The sequence below is a fragment of the Varroa destructor genome, unplaced genomic scaffold (genome assembly GCF_002443255.2).
Source record: "Varroa destructor unplaced genomic scaffold, Vdes_3.0 BEIS01000007.1, whole genome shotgun sequence".
Classification (NCBI taxonomy): Eukaryota; Metazoa; Arthropoda; class Arachnida; order Mesostigmata; family Varroidae; genus Varroa; species Varroa destructor.
In genome coordinates, this window is record NW_019211460.1 from 8,115,884 (window position 1) to 8,135,244 (window position 19,361).

General features: G+C 40.3%; 1 protein-coding gene across 16 annotated transcripts in view; it reads left to right on the forward strand.

Moving 5' to 3' along the window:
* Positions 1-19,361, forward strand: part of LOC111254236 (trafficking kinesin-binding protein 1-like) — a 112,159-nt gene that overhangs the window by 29,601 nt on the left and 63,197 nt on the right. For 11 of the 16 annotated variants that reach the window (XM_086975574.1, XM_086975586.1, XM_086975575.1 and 8 more), the window contains one exon: positions 9,032-9,136. Coding sequence is in view for 7 of the 16 variants with exons in the window: in XM_086975580.1 (XP_086831706.1) it covers positions 9,032-9,136 (105 nt within the window). In the remaining 9 variants the exon portion in view is untranslated. The other 5 variants (XM_086975567.1, XM_086975584.1, XM_086975568.1 and 2 more) reach the window with 4 other exon arrangements.

The following is a 19,361-nucleotide window of genomic DNA, read 5'->3' on the forward strand; positions in this document are numbered from 1 at the left end:
CACCGTGCAACCGAGCACGTGCCAGTTGACCTTGTTGGCTTGCAATAGCTTGTTCAGTGCTCATACGTTGTTTCTACCATAGAAAATATTTTACATGTATTAACAAAATTTCAGTGATGCCAATGAAAGGGAAACAGACTTGTCGTCTTTCTTCGTTTACTGCACATAGAATTAATCAAGCGAAAAGTTTCGGCCACTAAGTATTGTTTCTGTCTGAAAGCTTTCAGTGCCAGTGTCCCCTTATTATTGCCGCAATCCTTTGCCTGCCGACCTTATATTCTGTCAGTACTCCCATCGAATGTTTTAGTCCATGTTCGTGTGTAGCAACGCGACCAGGTACCACTATTGGCTTATAATACACGTAAGACAAACTGATGCTGACTATGCGTCGTACGCTTTAGAGCACTACTTCTAGTAGTACCATTAAAAACTATTAGTTTTTTTTTTTGTTATGCGAGAGTATAGCTCTACTATATGGCCGACGTATCTATCTAGATAACCGTTCAATGGAGAATTTAGACTACAATTAGGCATCTAAGAAATACAAACCATGCCTAATAATCGACGTTGGTGGAAAGTGTCTACCAGTTCTCCGTGTATAGTTCGGCTTCGGGAAGGCACCCACTCACGAGTCTTTCGCTTCTTTACGAGGGAAAGGCCAAAGGACACGTACAACCATAGTCTATATGGTACTCGGCCAGCATGGGCATTGTAGCAGACAACTGCCCCTCCCAGAGGACCACGTCCTCCTCTCTCAATTTTGCTCGTTCGCCCCCTACGATAGAGTCGCGCGACCTGTACAACGAATGGCCGCACTCGACTGAGAGACCTTGAATCTAGTCTTGCGTTACAGGTTCCTTTTAGTTAGTGGAACAGTGATCATAGACAGTCAACAGACAAACAGCTGTGTCCACAAGGATAATTCATTGTTTTTTTTGAAGTGGATTGTGTTTTTTAGAGTAAATGTTATTGGAATAACACCCTCTTTTGGCAACTGTTTTGTCTAGCATGCTCAGAACATGATTCATTGTTATTACAAATTGACAAGGATTGAGCTGCCTGTTAAGAGAATTCGTTTCAAATTTATCCGTGGCGTCACATAAATAGTGAAACGTCACAGTCGTTTGCTAGGAATGTAATCTTACTGCGTGCTACTGTTTTAAGGTTCAAATGTTGTACTTTGTTGTATAAAATAGGACCCGGCACTACAAACAAAACTCATTTGAGTGACAATCAAGGTCATCCATAAACTCTCCTAAAAGAAAGTGCTTGAAGCAGAGTGCTTTTCAGAGTGTCTCCTAAATTACAAATTGTTTAATCAATACCATTATGGTAACACCATACCTCAGACCTAGTTTGCTGCACAATTCTAAAAGCCAGAGACTCGTTGGCTAAAAATAGCATTGATTACATCATAGTGTGTACCACGTCCATGTAGAACTCGACAAAGGACGTATCGTCCCATCGTCTCCTAACGTTGCACACCATCAGCAAATAGTCTGTGCTCAGCTCTCGAGATCGCTACGACGTTTGGCAGTCTGACGTGTTGAATCGAATGATTCTTACCGACATGGTAACATCTATCGTGTTGAAGCGAACTTTTTCGGAAGAGGACGAAGACCGTTGAAGGACGATGTCCGCTTTTGTCGCGGGTTGTTCTCTAGGGCGGCGCATAAACCTGAGCACTGGTTTCATCCGAGTCCGTGGGTTTTTCACGCTAGCCAAACATTGATAAACGTCCTGAGCCTGTTACACGCTATAGATAGACAGTGAACCGGCCACGTGGTACGATTGAAACGATACAATTGCCCGTATAGCTAGTTTGCTCGTAATTCGCCCATTTATGAATGAACAGTGTTCGTGTTTTTCGTGTGTGTGTGTTGTGTATCCTTTGATAAAGTGAGATACTTTTATTTCTAGTCTCTTGCTGGATGAGCTATATATGGACGAAGATGTGGTAGTTTTTGCTTGGACCCTTATGCGCGTCGCGCAGTGATGCCTCCGCTGCGGATGGCGACGTTTTGTTGTAACAATCAATGACGGATTACATAGAAATTGAGGAGGCGCCGTGGAAAGAGGCGGGCTGGGAAGTTGTTTACATACATGAACCTAAACCGGAGCTCGTAAACTGTTCAAGTTGGCGTAAGTTGATTGAAGTGATCTGTACCGACACGCTTTAGTGGTTAGAAGAATTAGTTAGCAAGGTTGAGTTTTTAGGTTTGAGATCTAAGGGTGGACGTCAGGGTTACACCGAATATCATGTTTCGGCCTATATAAACTAGGCACTCCGAATGAGCTCGTGGTCGTCGAACTCCATCACGTCAATAGCACAATTAAGCTAGCTGTATTTGGGAACATTTAACAGCCTTCAACTTTGGCGTTACTAATGTGTTATTAGAACTATATTGAGAAAATTGGCAGGTGTAACAATTTATTACAATTGTTATTAATACTGTTATAATTACTACTGACACTTGACGATAGTGATTATTGTTTACTATCGTTGCCGTTTTTACTATTAGGATCCCGTAAAAGAGGCTCTGCGCCATAGCTACACAAGGCAAGGACAAAGGCATTAAGTCTGCTGGGCGGAGTCGGACTAACCAGCCGAGGGTCTACAGCAAATCATTCAAAGGGCATTGGTGACCCGCGAATATGTGCTAGACTAGAATACTACTATTATATCTTTGCGACAGGCATCGGAAAGGCAGGTACATGGCGGGCGGTATGTTGCCGGGAAAATGCACTATTGTCCATTTATATTCAACGCTCTCGTCGGTTCTGCTCGTTATATGAATCATAGATCAGTTAGAACAACAGTATATGACGCATGCAGAACGTTTTCTTTCTCCTTTTGACAACTAGCGAGGTTACTGGGTACAATTGTGTTAAAGGCACGTCCAACAAGAAGCACGAAAAATTCGAGATTGTCTTTTCCATACATTGTATTGTATTAAGGGGACTCATCCTCATCGAGAACTGTCAAGTCTCACGACGATTATCATAGGTATGATGATGAGTACGTTGTTAAAACAGTAACGGTACAGATTCGAGTAAGAGCGGGGTATCGTTCAAATAAGCCCGTATCGGTCTTTCAAACCAAACATATCATTTACGGCTTTTAACCATAGATGGATGACAAATTTACCTTTGTTGTGTGCCGAGCACGTCCTTTTACTTCATTCAATAAAACCAGCTGCAATATGAACGAACGTAGAAAGGACGATAGTTTTCAACGAATAGGTTGTGATTAAGGGACTATTTATATGCGCAGTGCAATAAAATCGCCTTAGAGGTGAAACGGAGAAAACGAATGTCGGCCACTAACCACAGGCGCAAGGTGGCCTATTCGACCATGAAGGACGGAGTGAAAAACAATTTTCTGGCCTATGTGCCTGCCTGATCTCAGTTGTTTAACAACATTTCGACAAATTTTTCTCATACATCGCGCAATTATCTTGATATGGGGCCGCTGCGGTCGTCTTTCAACCAATCAATGGAACGCAACACGTAATTGCGTGTTGATGTCCATTGATTTCGAGTACTACCACTAGAACAGTTCTGGTAGTGGTAGATTGGAATGGTGAAGGTGGCGAGATTTCCGTTGGCCGCCCCTAAAAACGCTCAAATCATTCGGCAAGGCTGGCGCTACCAAAGGGTAGTAGCAAAACAGAGCGTTATTAGCCGCCGTTATTTTATACTGTAGCACAGCAGTTTAATCTGGACGCTGGCATTAGTAACTCGCGTCTACTCTGTAGACAATACGAAGGCACCGATCCTCTTATCAGCTTTGTAGTAACGTGACAATAAAAATAAAATATATAAGAATAACAGTGGTCATTAACATTATTGCTGTTATTATAAGAGAACATATATTTTACAGAATTAGCATCCTTTTTACCCTATTCTGTACTGGCGAATAGTTGTGGGTCGTCTGTAGCATAACAATGGGCTACAGACACCACATATGTGCCACTAATTTGCAAAAGATTCCCGAGCGTTTTTTGTGTCCGTCTGGCCATGCCCTGAGATGTAACAAGCTAGGAAGCTTGGATGCGCACGTCAAAGAGTGGCGGTAACAAGGCTGTTTTTTTTTCTTCTCTACAGATGATATACATATAGAAGGGGTGAAAGCTTGAATAACGTGTACGCTGCGACGAAATGACGAGCCCTATCTGACAAACAGTTAGCCGTCCCCTAATAAAAGTTCTATTACGGTCGGACGAACTGTCTGCGTTCTCACACCTTGAACTGAGCAACTCCCGCCTTTGTAGACGTTCAACCAGCTAATGTCGTACCGCCTCTAGCGAAGATGCTTCATTGCCTTCGGCTGTGATGGCAAAGTTATCGTAAAATTTGAAAAAGATTGGTAATAGTTTGTTGCAAGCAATAGTCTCTGTTTTCTTAGCAAGAAATAATTACTAACAATAAAACGAAGTAGGGAGAATTGCTTTCGGCGATAGGTTCATAATTGTCAAGGATCCACTATAAAAATAGCTTGTTTTTAGTGCGGTTCCGGTTCAGTACCGTTAAGAATATCAAATTAGATCCATTTTGCATTGGATACGTCGTTTGCTTCCTAAGTATATTCGAGATACAGTGCTCTAACCTAGCGTGAATTCAACGCCTAGCGTGAATTTAGCAGAAAGAAGGGTTTATATGGAGGGGTATGGTGTTCTGCGCTTAAATGTTGGCGTTGTTGAGCAGTCGCGATAGTGGAAAATGATGTTTTCTATATATGTGGCGGCGCATATGTCAATTATGATACGTGGCATACATGTAAAACTTTATGTTCAAAATCAACATGTGCTGACTCTGTAGAGCAATCTCGTGTGAGGCAATGACTCTAGGGACATCCGAATATCAAAGAATGTTATGGAAAATCCGAAGGCTAAAACGGTTTGTTCAGATAACTGGTTCTCACTCGAAGTTAGTGCATCAGTCAGTGTTTTTTCTGTTTAGTATAATATTGACACAGCGTTTGGGTGGAAATGTACGCGCTTTCCCGTCAAAATGGATCATTTTTATGCAGCGCTTTTAAATCGTTAGCCTGCTGAACACAGGTTGCAATGTATCCAACGTAGCAGTGAGCTCGTATTCTGCCGTCGGAACTACATTGCCAGACCGTGTGTCCTGTCAGGTCGGTCCTATCGTCATTGCTCGTCGCCCTAATTGGGATAGAGTAGATGCAGACAGTTGGGCAAACGCTGTGTTGTACAACAATTGTTCTTTGTTGAAACTGCACACGTACAGCGGCGGACGTTGGTGAGCAAAGAAATATACAGCCGGACCGAGAATCGCACTATGGGGCCGCAAACACGTGGAAATATTCGCGACAACAGCAGGACTATTACTGAAGTGCTTGCTTAAAGCCAACAATTTTTATCAACTACCCATTACAGGTACAAATTAAACATGTTTCTTAAAACTGCCTATGAGTCCATATCGCTTGAAACTCGAATCTTCTATGACACGTAACAATTGACCATATATATATATATATATATATATATATATATATATATATATATATATATATATATAATGAGAACCATATACAGCTGCTCATATAGGCAAGTTCATTTATGAGGCATTACAAAAAGAACTTTTTTTTGACAGCTCTGTTGAACTAGTGATATGATTAATTACAGGTCAGGAACTCCATCCTATTATAGGACTATTACTGGACTGATGCTGTCATGATGTTCATGACGCTTTGGCATATCTGTGCGACAGAGATAGCAGCACTGTTCCGTAGACTGAAAAATTGTTTATCGATTAAATGCTACGGCCATCTATTCGACCCTATAATTTGATTATGTGGAGATCACTTAATTGAACAGCACGCGAAACCTAATCAGTACGCATTGAATGATGGCTCTCAACAATTTGGGCACCTCGGTAATCAACGCTATGTTAAGAAATATTAATCGGGAGTGCAGTTAACACAGTTAAGCTTTAGAACTTGTTATAATGAGATAGCAAGAAAAATCTATTTGTAACAAAGTATATACGTAGTTAGTGGTTGTTGTCATTACGACGACGAGTTTACATCGGTACAAGGTCACCCTTCAGCCAGCTTTCTTTGGTTTTACTTGAATGAAATTAGGTACTGATCCAGATACAACAATTACGGGTATTCAATTTACTAGAACGAAACGAACCCTAAAAGCCTGAAGCTTTAAAAAGACCGTTTTATAGCTGACTTTTATGCATGTATTATAATTGTTGTCGACTCCTTCGGCTATTTTGTTACCATTAGCCCTAGCGACGCCATTTTAACCGGGGGACATTTTTGGCGTCAGTCGACCACATTTAGCCGTTGAGAAACGGTTTAATTAAAGGCCTTTTCATGACCTAAAATTGACGACATTGTAAAAGATCAGCATATCGCGACGTGATAAACTAATGATTTGTCGTTTCCTATAACAAAAGGTTTGCAAATGAGAAATGGCTTTGTAGAATAGTTTGATTTAATGACTGAAGAGATTATCACAGTGTTACAACCATGCTGCCGCACGGATTGAGTACGTCTTAACGGGAGCCTTTATTATCGTGTAACTCAGTAATAAATTATGTACATTAGAAATATAGTTAAACAAGCAGGGTTAGAACGAATGTATGCAATAGTGTTGCTATTTGCTTTACAGTTACGTTTAACTCCACAAGGTTGTGACCAAGTGCCGCTCAGGCCTTCGTTCGCAGTGTCGATCTTAACTCAAGAGCACCCATGATATGGGATATACGTAGTGCATCTATGGCTTTAAAATAAGAAAGAGAAAAAAAAAAAAAGATATTTTCGTGTGAAATTTTTCGCCCCACGTCTAGCCTAACCCCTTAATTTATCAACATGTTTAAATGCGGACCAAATATAATACTATAGTTTTGATGTTACATAGGTTACGTACACACGTTCGGTAACTCATACGGCTCCAACGGGCCATGCAGAACGGTACCCCTTACAAAATATAGATCTATATAGGCGAAAGAAATCGGTTTGTGGTTCAATCTCAACGAAAGGTTATCTATCAGAGTTATTCGTCATCGTAATGGCTGCTCCTAATACTCGCCTTGTTTCTTTCCTGCTGGGTCCCAACTCATAGTAGCAATAGCCGGAGGCTGGTTTGAAAGAAGCGATTGTAGCTATAAACATTGGTCAAAGTATAGCAACTGTCAACTTAAAAATTTCATTGAAATTAGTTACGAATTTGAATAGAAGATCGTGTAATACAAGTCGTAGATCAACGCAAAATGAGACCTTCCACCGCTTGTATAGACAGTGCTCATGGTTTAACCGGTAGATTATAGACGTGCACGACGCTGAAATAACTTTCTTTGCGGACAATTAACTAGTAAGTAACCAATCGTTGTGTAACGGCATCGTAAGTTTAATTACAATTAATAATGATATATACGAAATTTGGATACCACCCACAAATGATCTTTTATTATGTATGTTCATTGATTTTATATGAAATTTGTCTAATTTTCATTATATTAAACCAAAAAAATACTGATTGAATATAACGCAAGAGAGGGAGCTGTTGGTTACTTCGTCACGTGATCAATCATAATGTTCTGTAACAGTTACATGATGTCAAAATCCCTTTCGCTCATAGTGCCGTGTGCAATAGAAATCGATATAGGAGGCAGTAGTCTACAAAAGGCGTTTGCTCTATATAATATAAACTCTATTATGATTCAGTGTTCTGGATTAATCATGGGAGCCGGTGTTCGGTCTGAATAATGCCTGTGAATGCTGATCCAAAAAATCGCTTTAAGATTATCACAAGCGAATCCAGTGTACTTCGAAGCTGAGCTACTTTTTTAATTGCTTAAAAAAGAAGCTTGCAAATGAACGAAGAGAAGGGAACTTGAAATAAAAAAGTTTTCGCACCCCAGAGGCCGCCAGTGCATTGCGGAAACATATCGAAGTTGGTAAAGATACCAGACAAGAAGGTCCTAAGTAAAAGCGCAGCATGTGACTGGTATAAAAATTTCAAAGACGAAGACTGAAGCGTTGAAGACCAGCGAGGTGGATATCAAACGTCGACAGCCAAAGGATAAGAACACATTGCTGCAACCAAAGAGTATTTTTACGGAAACAAACCTAAAAAGTCTAAGTGCTTTCTCGGTTGAAACCAGCAGTTTACATGTAATGTGTCACAGAATTGTAATTTGAAAACTACAAATGCAGAAACCGAACAAAAATGGGTTCTTTATGAATTGACTTGGGGCGAATTGGAAATGCGTGTGGTCTATTCCATCTGCTATTCGGGGAACTTCAGTCAACAAAAAACCCACCTGGAACATGCGCTCCCTATAGGCGATACATGGTTGAGCCTTTACCAGCGTCTGGAAAAAGACTGTGGCGTTGCCTGTGACAGGAAATGAGGTCGAATAGGGTAGATTGTAAGGTGACGGTAGCATTTGAAATGGGCACCAAGGCTATCTGCTACTCGAGATAGTCGCTGAAAATGAAGCAATGAATGTCTCAAGAGACTTATAGACCATTGGCACGGCAATCAAAAACACGCAGCCCAGTTATTTGATGAGAACGGCATACCTCAGTTACTTTCTGGGTTCGGTAAAGGAGTATTCGCCATTCGCTTCGTTCTGCTTGTTCTTCCGATCTAAGTCCGTCTGGTTACAAAGTCAAAAAAAGGCAACACATCATATTCTACTATCGATTTACTTTGAGAAGCGGTAGCTAGAGAAATTACATATGGGAAAGCGAATGATGCGCGTATTGTTGTTCGGAAGCTGTTAGAACGCTAGGACAAGTAGTATGATAATATTAGGGACAAATAATGAAGGGCAGCACTTCTAATGCAGACTAGAAAATTATCGTTTTAGCCCAACTAGTGCAAAAGTTATTCCATTTCAAAGTGAAACAATTCGAGAAACATTATTAGCGTATCAATTTAATATATTATATAGTATAGTATCCGTTTTATTATATAGTATTTGTGACAATCGAAAAGTTAATTGATATCGACTAACATCCTTTGTTTAATTACTGGTGTTCCAGGATACGAGAACGAGGACTGGGGCATTATCAACGCTCCCCTTCTCCCATCCGACGAGCCGCTCGACCTCTCGCCCGAACTCATTGAGGAAACGCTCAACTATTTTAGTGAGTACGATTAGCAGCACGTTCTACATACATGCATACATACCTGCTCACATACAGGCGTACCGAACAGAAACATTTTGGGGCAAAGAAAGCCTAGAAAAACTTATCTACCGAAGAAGTCTATTGCTATTTCCTGTAACGACCTTTGGACAAAAAACGCCTATCATTTTTATGTCTCCATAACGTAGACAGATACAATCAAAGCTAAGCGTAAGTGCTCGCATGTTGTCCATGTTCTATACACTTAATTCTCCCTTACTTACGTGCTCTTTTCCCCATAGTGAGATAATATCACAGTCTCATTCGTTTATGCACCTAACAGCTAAATATCGGCCCTAGCAAAACTGTCGCGCTATTATATTAAAATTATATGTGAGTAAAACTAGAATCGCAATAGTTAAGATCTATGCGTACGTTCGCATCTGTGATGAGCACACGCTATGAGATAATCAAAGTGGTCCTACTGATGGTTAATGGTAAAATTTTGTTAGTCAGTCTAAAAAGTTGCCCGTCTACCTTTACCGTATCTGCTACGGATTAATGTATAAATAAATAATAGACCTTTCTATATATAGTTGAGTGAAGATATTTGCTGTTCCATAAGATTTGTCCTATTACCTTAAGTTAATATAGTACACTAGTGTTATTGGCGCTGGCGTTAGATTGTAGTATTGACTTTTCAAAGCGCAGTTGTTAACGCACGGTATATGAGCGTCGGCGTAGGGCTATATGATTTGGTTTTAACCAAATCAACTACGTTTGTCTATCGAAGCTGATATTCAAGGAAGAGGCACTTAAGATCGCTCCTTTCTTACGGAACCCGAAAAATGGAACAGTCGCAGAGGGGTTTAGTGTATTTTTAATATGCTAACCGCTGTTACTAGCGCGAAACGCGGTGAGCAGTGTGTTATCCGGTAAAGGATGGGACGATGTCGAGGGCATTATGTAACTATAAAAAAGCCAGATACAGAGATTGGACTTTTTGAAGACGTTTGATACAATCGTCCGCAATGTCAGGGCCATCAACGAGAGTGGGCGATTTGTTAAAGTTAAGTTCTATTTCTACTTTATGTGTTGTTGAATCTGACAGGGTGGTGTTGGTGTCACTCGGGTGCCACTTAGATTTCAGTTGACAGTTCACTTCCTGCGATCTCTTGCTACTTTGGCGACGGCATGTTTAGATAACCATGAACGCTCGTACCATTCCGACATATAATCTATAACATGCAGTGTACTACTAAATAGACCAGCAAAGACCATTTTTAGCCCATATCTCGCTATGTCTATTCAAATTTAACGTTACAAATGTACCGTGAATTGAGCTTCCCTATTCACATAGAATTCACGTTACTATCGTCTCGTTTTTGTTCCCACTTTTGTTGTACATCAACTATTGTGTTGGCAGACATTGTAAATGTACAGAAATTTGCCGAATTTTCTCGAAACCATAAGCTAGCGTTATTTCGATATATACATACAGGTATGTCTTTCGGTGCGTTATCGACTTTCAAGTTTCAATGCTTAATTGCCACCAGACGGAGCACGTCACTTTGTATGATATTTCAATGTACGTTCTATTTACGCAAAATTATCCACTTTACTTCTAACTTCTAAAACTAAATAACAAAAGAAACAATCACCCTCGTATTGTGCATATACAGGAGTAGTTAGTTATATAAGCCTGAAAAGCCTTTGACTGTATTTTGTGGGTGTGCAGTCGAATTCATTGTGGGAACAACAGTGAAAGCAATGTATTCTTCTGTCAGACTCGCTTAAACTTAAGTTGTGAATAAATTTTGGCAGCGGCTTCTAATTTTGTGTTATTGTATAGCGAAGACAAATGGTGGAACGTCAATTAAGTTTACCTAGCAAAAATACATCGAAAGTTAATATTTTATCAAGTACGGATGAAACCATAGCACTATTTCTCAGCACATTTATAAAACGAATCTGAGATAACATATAAAGGTAGAGCGGACAACTAAGCAGTGCCAAGAAACTGTCAGTCGACGGTTCTTGTAGATGTCCTCCGATGATAGCTCTACCTTTCGGTTACACTAGATCTTCATTATAGAATAATTATATTTCTATTCTTTTAACTTTTCCTGTATAGGTAAGACGTTATAGAAACATATATTGGCAGAAGAAAAAAGCGCACTAACAAGCATTGAGCCGGCCACATCAATGGTTTTTCCCATGTTTGACCCGCATCGTTCAGAACTATAATGCGTAGTTTTAATTTTTCCAAGACTTTTCTGTTGTATGAATGAAATCACACAACAGATTAGCGATGAATGTCCTACGCAATAACAGGCCGTTAGATACGAGGAACGAATTGACCAGAATCAAAGAGTATGTGTCACAATGGAAGCATGCGTATGTGTGCATTAAGACCATCAAACAGACAACTCATATTTGATATGTGCAAAAGTTTATAAAAAAGTCTTTTTTTTTAGTGATTACGAAAAATGTAATTTTTACACGAAAAATAACGAAATAACGGTGAGCGGAGCGTCGTTTATTCACCCCGGCCCGGTGGTTCGTTCGCTAGGGTAGATGGCTGGGAATTACATAAATCGAAAGTGGTTCGCTGAAGAGCGAAAACTTACATGGGATTGTCTCTATTTTTTTTTGGGCTGTAAATTAACGGCGAGAGGATGAAACTATTCAGAAAAGTTCGAGCTGTTATTGCAGTAGTGGTGTGTTTGTATGCATGCTGCCTTATTAAATAGTTGTTCACTTGCTATCAAGGGCATTGTTTTTCTATTTTTACAAATTGTCTACTCATTAAATGTTTCCGGTAACGATCGTATAACTGGCTATTAGCTAACGTTTTTTATGTCAGTCTTCAAAACCATATCTTTAGTGGCCAGGAGGACTCATTACCATTGGGGGAGTCATCTCTGACTCTCTTAACGGACCAATTAAATGTCAATGTAACCGTCTTGGCAGATTCTGTGGCTTTTCGCAAGTTTCCTGTTTCATAATTTTTTTCTCATCCCCGATGCAAGGATTTGAACCGGAGCTGGTCAGCGTGCTGCTTCTTATTATTGTTCATGGCAGTGGACTGAAAGAAACTTATTAATTAACTGCCAGACTATGACGCCATTTTCGCCCAACTAATGAATGTCCGCAGCGAGTAAATAACTTTTCGAAGTTAGTGGTCTCTGCATAGCGCCTGATTAATATACGTTATATGCCAAATGTTAAAACGAAACATTACGGATAAGCTTAAATTAGTCCCAAAAGCGCAATAAAGGGCAAATTTTTCGTTTTCAGTTGCTTGCAACACATCGTATTCTGAAGCTCGAAGTAGCTCTTACTAGCTTCATAGATACAGATTACGTGCTTTATATGATGCATGAAGAACATTCGCAGACACAATCAGATTTCGGCATAGTAATGAGATGGTCATCGGGAAGTACTTGCGAAAGCTCGCAGTTCAATCGACCGCGACTCTTACCAGCACCATTTATCATCGTTGCCAATTGTATGAAGCTGAAAGCATCATTTGGTGCTTCCCATAGAGGCCCAATGCGACACGTTGAAAAAAGACACTTAACATTTCCAAATGCAAAATAGTTTATCTATCTATTACAACTGGCATTTTCTTTTAGTCTATAGCTATCCTGGCGGTTTCATCATATCGATTATGGCTTTCTCGTTCAGTCAATACGCGGATCCATTCAGTCACCTACCGTGACTCTTCAGAGTACGTGATGGGTGGTCTATGCCGGAGTAAAGACGTCTTACGCGTTGAAGGCACGCTCGTTATGACTGAAACTTGATTTGGACGAAATGTCTCATTTTGACCATGACAAGTTCACCTGTTCACAATATTATCGCTTTGGAGTTGATGCGCTTATGGCGGTCTCCTTTTGCTGACTCATTACTGCTTTTACGACAGTGACGAACGGTTGAACTAGAATAAACAGATAACATATTAAATATGCTCCTCATTGTGCTCGACAAAGTTTTTGAAATAAGTCGCGGCGCGAATGTCTAGAGTGAGAGTTGCCTAAATTTATTTCCCATGCGATGATTGGCCCCTAAGCCACTTAGGAACAAACCTGAAGACCAGCTACCAAGATACAGTGGTGTGTTTCATTTTAAATCTTTAGAAATTAACCAGCGTCTAATGTATATTGTACATTATGTCGTTATCGTCAATGGCGTAGTAGAAATTGGTTAAAGTTGTCCAACGGTGTAATGCCGCTACGATAGCGCTACATAACGTGCCGTTTAGCTTTGCATCTATCATGCTTACTATATATATATATATATATATATATATAGTATGGATGTATATATATATATATATATGCGTTAATATAATACTAATAAGAAGAAATTTTTTCATCGTTTTATTTCACGCTTGTCACATAATAATAGTACTCTTATAATGTACTATGGTTGTTGGTGTTAAAGGCAGCTGCTATCGTTGTAATGGTAATAACGGTTATTGCGGATTATATACAGCATTGCTTCATATTGGATGGAGATATCCTTGAGAATCTCCTGAACGCTCCTGTCATACGTACAGGCTGTTGAATGTTTGCTTGTCGGTAAAAATACTGCTTTTTACACACAGACATAGCATAATAGAAGGAACGTCTCTATATGACTCTGTCATCTGCCAATAGTGGCAACAACAAAAATTTGTTCGTAAAATAATTCTGACATAAGAGTATCCTGTCTGACATTCACAGTTGTTCAATCGAGCTTCTACATCACAGTTACAGCTTAGGTTCGGCACCTAAACCTAAAGGTCATTCTAAAAATATCCTTTATCTAGCCCGCAAATCACTTTAAACCAATCAAACGATATTAGTAGGTGTGAACTTGTCAAAGTGTTGCTTAGGTACGCTATATATAACAAACTACAACGGAATAAAGCTGTAAAGCGGCACCATGCCCTAAAAGTGCAGCGCCTTAAGACGCTCGAAAAGTTCAAAGGTACAAAAAGGCGTCAGAAGAGAAGCAACGATTAAGCGATGATGCATATCTGGACGATCCGATTGAGATTAATGTTTTCCTCTCGCCAACTGTCATTAATATCTGTAGCAAAAAACTGGATGTATCTAAGATGGGTTTTCAAGCTGTTTTAAGGAATTCTTGAGGTGGGCCGTAATTCCTACTCCGGGCCGTTTGATTTTCTTTATTGAAGTTCTCATCGGATTTTTCAGAAGCTGTATAAAAACTGTCAACAATACATCGATTCCGGCTAAAAGAGTGCTTAGGTGTTTGGTGGGGGCTCGTCCAGCAGGAAAGGCTTAGACATAGCTGATCTTCGCTCAAATTTTGAAAACCGCGTCAGTATGTTGCTTGCCATGACAAGTTTGTTAGTCTATTCTTTCCTCCTGATTTTCGCGTGGTGTCAGGAATAGTAAAGGAGCCCCTTCAAACAACCCGCTAAAATGTTTCCCAATTCCAATACACCGTGCGTGTGAGAACAGGTCGTGAATGCAGAATTTTGTCGGCAAACGTCGCTTCGTACCATCATTCAAAGCCACAACGGCAGTGACGTCGACGACGGGAATAGCGATGTTTGTGAGTTGAATTTTTTTGCTTTTAATGGACTGTCCACAATAACACTCTGCTACATTGTAGGACGATTTTAGGTGGGACACTGTATCAAGGCTGCTGCCGCTGCTGCTATATAAGGACGCGTCGAGGCGACTCGCCATCGAAACGGTTTACTGTTTTGTCTTGTGCTGCGTCATCCATCTCCTAAGGAAGGAGTTTAGTCCTTTCCCATCTTGACAACATATTGCGTCCTGATCGGCGATCAGGTCGGCCGGAACGGGCTGAGCCTTTTAAAACAACATGACATTTATAACAACAAAACGTCAACATAACCATCAATGGACGAAAGTGATAAAACGTGCTTTCGCAGCGTTACGTCTTTTTGTATGGACATATTAGGTAATATGTTCTTAGCGTTGTCCGCTTAATAAATTACGACGCAATGTCTGATCGTAACTAGCGCCGGACGTGGGCGTATCATAGCTTCTGTTGCCCAGAGCGGTAGTGTTTTGATTGGCGTTAAATAAAAATTCAAAGTGGAGCTTGAAGTTAGGTGAGGGGAACCGTGAGGTCATGTGGATAGCGTTTCTTTGACGTATGCTTCTATGAGCCACCGCATGTGCTATTCTTCATTGGCCTGTCATCTATACATATGTGCACATATATAATGACTTGAAATTTTCGTTAAGTTAAGAATTCCAAGGCTTATTTCAAAATGAATCTTGCTAAAGGTCGCCAGTAACACAATTACTGAAGGCGACAAATGACCTGTTGTATAAATCTTAGGGTTGTGCAAGCTGTTCGGATAAATGTTTCAACAATTTGTTTGACAAGTACTAGCAATGTAATACTATAGTACAATTATACAATTATAATATACAATTATAGTCATTGCTACTTTCAGGGAAATAAAATTATCGTTAACTAGAATCAGGACCAAAAATCCAACCAGTATCAATTATACTTAATGCATATTTACTGTGTTTAGAAGTGTACCCATGAAATCATCCGTTTAGCTCAATCTATTGGCAAAGATGAACTATAACTTACTCAGTTTAATTGTTACCATTCTGATGTTGCTTGCCACAACGATGCAGCCGTTTATCCTAACCTGTTAGTGTTAATTTCTACTGTTAGATCGTATAGTAACGGCGAACGCCGATAGGTGGCAGGTCGGTTGTTTGGCACGCTTCCGCTAATAAACGAATCGATTTTTTTGCCTCATATCACCCACTGCGCTATGTTTCACTTATTAACGCTGACATGCCTTATCGTCGTCGTCGTCATGGTGACGATATTGTGCGAAGGAAAATTGCTTCGATCTTATGTTCCTCTGCAGAAGCTGTTTGAAGAAGAGCTGGAACCGCCTGATTGTGCTTTGGGTCACCTATACAATCATTGACGCCGATCGTAGTTGCGGTTTACTACCGGCGTAGGCGGAAATCCGGAGATCGATCATCTATCGTCGTTAACAGACCCATTACAGCGCTGACGGTGTGGCGCTTTACTTCTTATCTGTTCTCCGTCTTTCTGTCGGCATACCATGTCGTGGCGAGAGGGACCTCGCTATGTTGTTTTTCAAAGAAAAATTCTGGTGTCAGAGTGGTTAACAGAACTTTGTTCGTTGTGCAATGTTTCATTGCAACTGCCGCTGCAGTTGGTGGGCAACTTATTATATGATCTGTTTTTCTTCTACAAACAGCGCACAGACGAGCAGTAGACAGTAAGAAAACGGTCGATACACAGCCGAGCATTATCTTTCCATCGAATAACCCCAGTTTCCTCATCATGAACCGAAGCAATCTATTCGAGTTGACTCTTTGTCAAACGATATTCGTCATAGCAATGCGCGTTCGTTTAGCTGCGTCTGCCAGGTGACACGACGACATCAGGGTGGTAGTCGGCGGCGATACTGGCGCAGAACTAGTATCGACGTGCAGCACGTTATCACGTTTCGTTAGCACGATACGATTTAACGCATAACTACATAACGCTGTTTAGTGGCACAAGAATGAAAAATTCCATTAAACAAACAATCAGCCAGTGAACTTATGAAATGTTCGCTGCTATCGTGTACGTTAGTTGAATGGTGTTGGTTCGTTGAAAGCATCAATTACTAATAAGAAAAATCCGACGCAGACAAAAATGGCATAATTTCTGTGATGATACAGGTTGTTGACAATTTCCAGTGCTATATTTTTCGTTTGCTTCGTAATAGCTCTCGATGGCCTGCCGAAGACAGGCGACAGTGAAAACCCTATATTGATATTGGAACTTGAGGATTTTCTAGCCCTTTTTTCGCTTCGAAGCAGGCAAAACAAGGCATATGAAACGTGAAAGGTATCACATATAGTAACAATCGCACGTATGTAGGAAATACCGTATTTCCAAATACCTTTTTTTGTATAATGGTCCTCCCCATTGCTGTATTGTGGGAAGGACTCATATGTAAACAAGCAAGGGTTTGCTTGCTGTGAAGTGAAGATAGCTGTAGGTAAACCGGCATAGAAATAATAGCGATAAATTGTCATAAAGAATAACTGATTCCTACGACAAGTACCCAACGACGACCATTGTCGAAACGATAACATCAATAAAAATAAAAATTCAATTGTGTTGTTCGCGCCGACGCAGAACCCGTCGTCAGATCGGACAAAAACAACTCCCAAAGTAGCGCCCGGGACACCGACAATAGGAACGATTAAAAAATCACATTAGACGTAAAGATAGAATAACAGAAGATGCCTTACGAGGCGGGTAGGGTAGGGGGTAGAAGTGAAAGTCGTAAAATTACCGCTTTATTGACCAAATTTCTTCGTTTTAATCCTATAATGACCTACCCAAGGGGAACTTATCATCACCCGCTTCGTTCTAATCATAAGATAGCACGTAGCTTATTAGACGAATGGCTATTGTCGCTTTTTGCGGATGCCGTCGCCGATAGAAAATGTACTGCACGTACGAACGAATATTATGTTTACATAAGGGTGTGCTATCATGATCTTGAAGTTTCGATAGAGCCCTTTACTAGCTTTCAATTATACCTTTCAGAGAACTGGAAGATGAAACTTCAATGTTCAAAGATTTCTTATTACCTTTAATAACGCTTTTTTAACAGACTGTGCTGTAGGTATATGTGTTTCATCGTGCTATATGGGCCAAATAATAAAGTGACCTCAACACCAATTTTCAGTCATTTTTTGATGACCTTGCCACGTTTTGAATAACGTTCCGTTTCGAGGAATTTTATGTTAAGGTTTACGTTATTAAGCGTTGCTATTGACAGCGGATCCGCTAAGGTTGAAACCAAGCAGATGGTGACTTTGGTCCAACAATTCAACTTACCAGAATATTACGGACACAATAACTAATTGGGCGGGTGGGCGTTCCAGTGTTTGATGCGGCAATGTGACAGGTGTGAGAAGAGAACGCGTACGTTTGTGATGCAATGTTCTATAACTATGTAAAGGCACGTGTAACCTGGAACTTAGAACGTCGTACAAGAACGTTTACTCAGACGGCAGCGTATCGCATATGATTACACTTTAGCTGATGGCGAGCAAGCTTGCTTGTTACAGTGGCTGTATAGTTTAGGCGGACGAGTTCTTGACAAAAAAATGCAACGTGATAAGACGCCGTACTACATAAGCAGCCACAGATCGTTTATGCGCAAACGAAAAGACGTTTGCGAAATGAGGACCTTTGTCTAACTTCAATTGAATACGATTGAAGAAGAAAAGTGGACGATTTGCAAATGGAAGTCAAAGTATCGTCCGTTAAGTTATCGTAAAGTCGCTAGTTTTATTGGGATCAGTGCTCTAACAGTAACCGTGTACTTCTGCTAACGATTTAAACGTTCACCTGCATATCCGATTTTTTCTTTATTTCTCCCCTTTTATTACGAACGAGCTCATATATATTATAATCTCTAACGAATGCCAACGTTTTAGACTTTGCCTTAAATAAACACATTGGGTTCCACCAATAAATACCAACGTTGAGCATTGCCTTCTATTTCTGTCGTGCCCTAAACAACCCTTTATCGTTACCCCCTAATAAAGTCATGGCCCACGGTTCAATACAAATTAGCTTTCACCCATAATTAAGCCGAAAATAGATGTTTTATTGAGTGACACTTGGTTGTTGTTGTTGTTGTTGATGTCGACAATCATTTCTCGCGTATGGTAGTGAGATAGTCAAAAGGACGTACAAATTCCCGGTGTTTGTTACCGGAGTCTGTTAAATGATAGTTATCTTTGCAATAGCCGACAGTACAAGTATTAGTTCAAGAATAAATTACCATTGCCATTATGGGCACTGTGATTTGTTCTGTTAGGGCGTTCTCCCTTCTTATAGAGGCAGGCTCAATGCTGCACATCGTTGCTTGTCAAATGAACAAATCAAACCAACGATTAATATCATTTTTTCTATTCTTTATTAATCTACATATTGTTTATATCTTAGTTTGCTCCATCGTCCTAAGGTGCGTTTGTTATTGTGGTCGCTGCGAATATTTACCTACGCGGCCGTGAGCCTGGGGGCGGTTTCAGCGGCAATAAACCGTTCAGGGGCAACTCCCGCATATTCAATAACGTATCTCGTTCGCTTACATTACCATTGTAAATAGTACAATCGCGTTCAGTTGTGGCTCACAACACTTCTTGAAAAGGAGCCGCTTTTGCTGGCATTATCACCATTA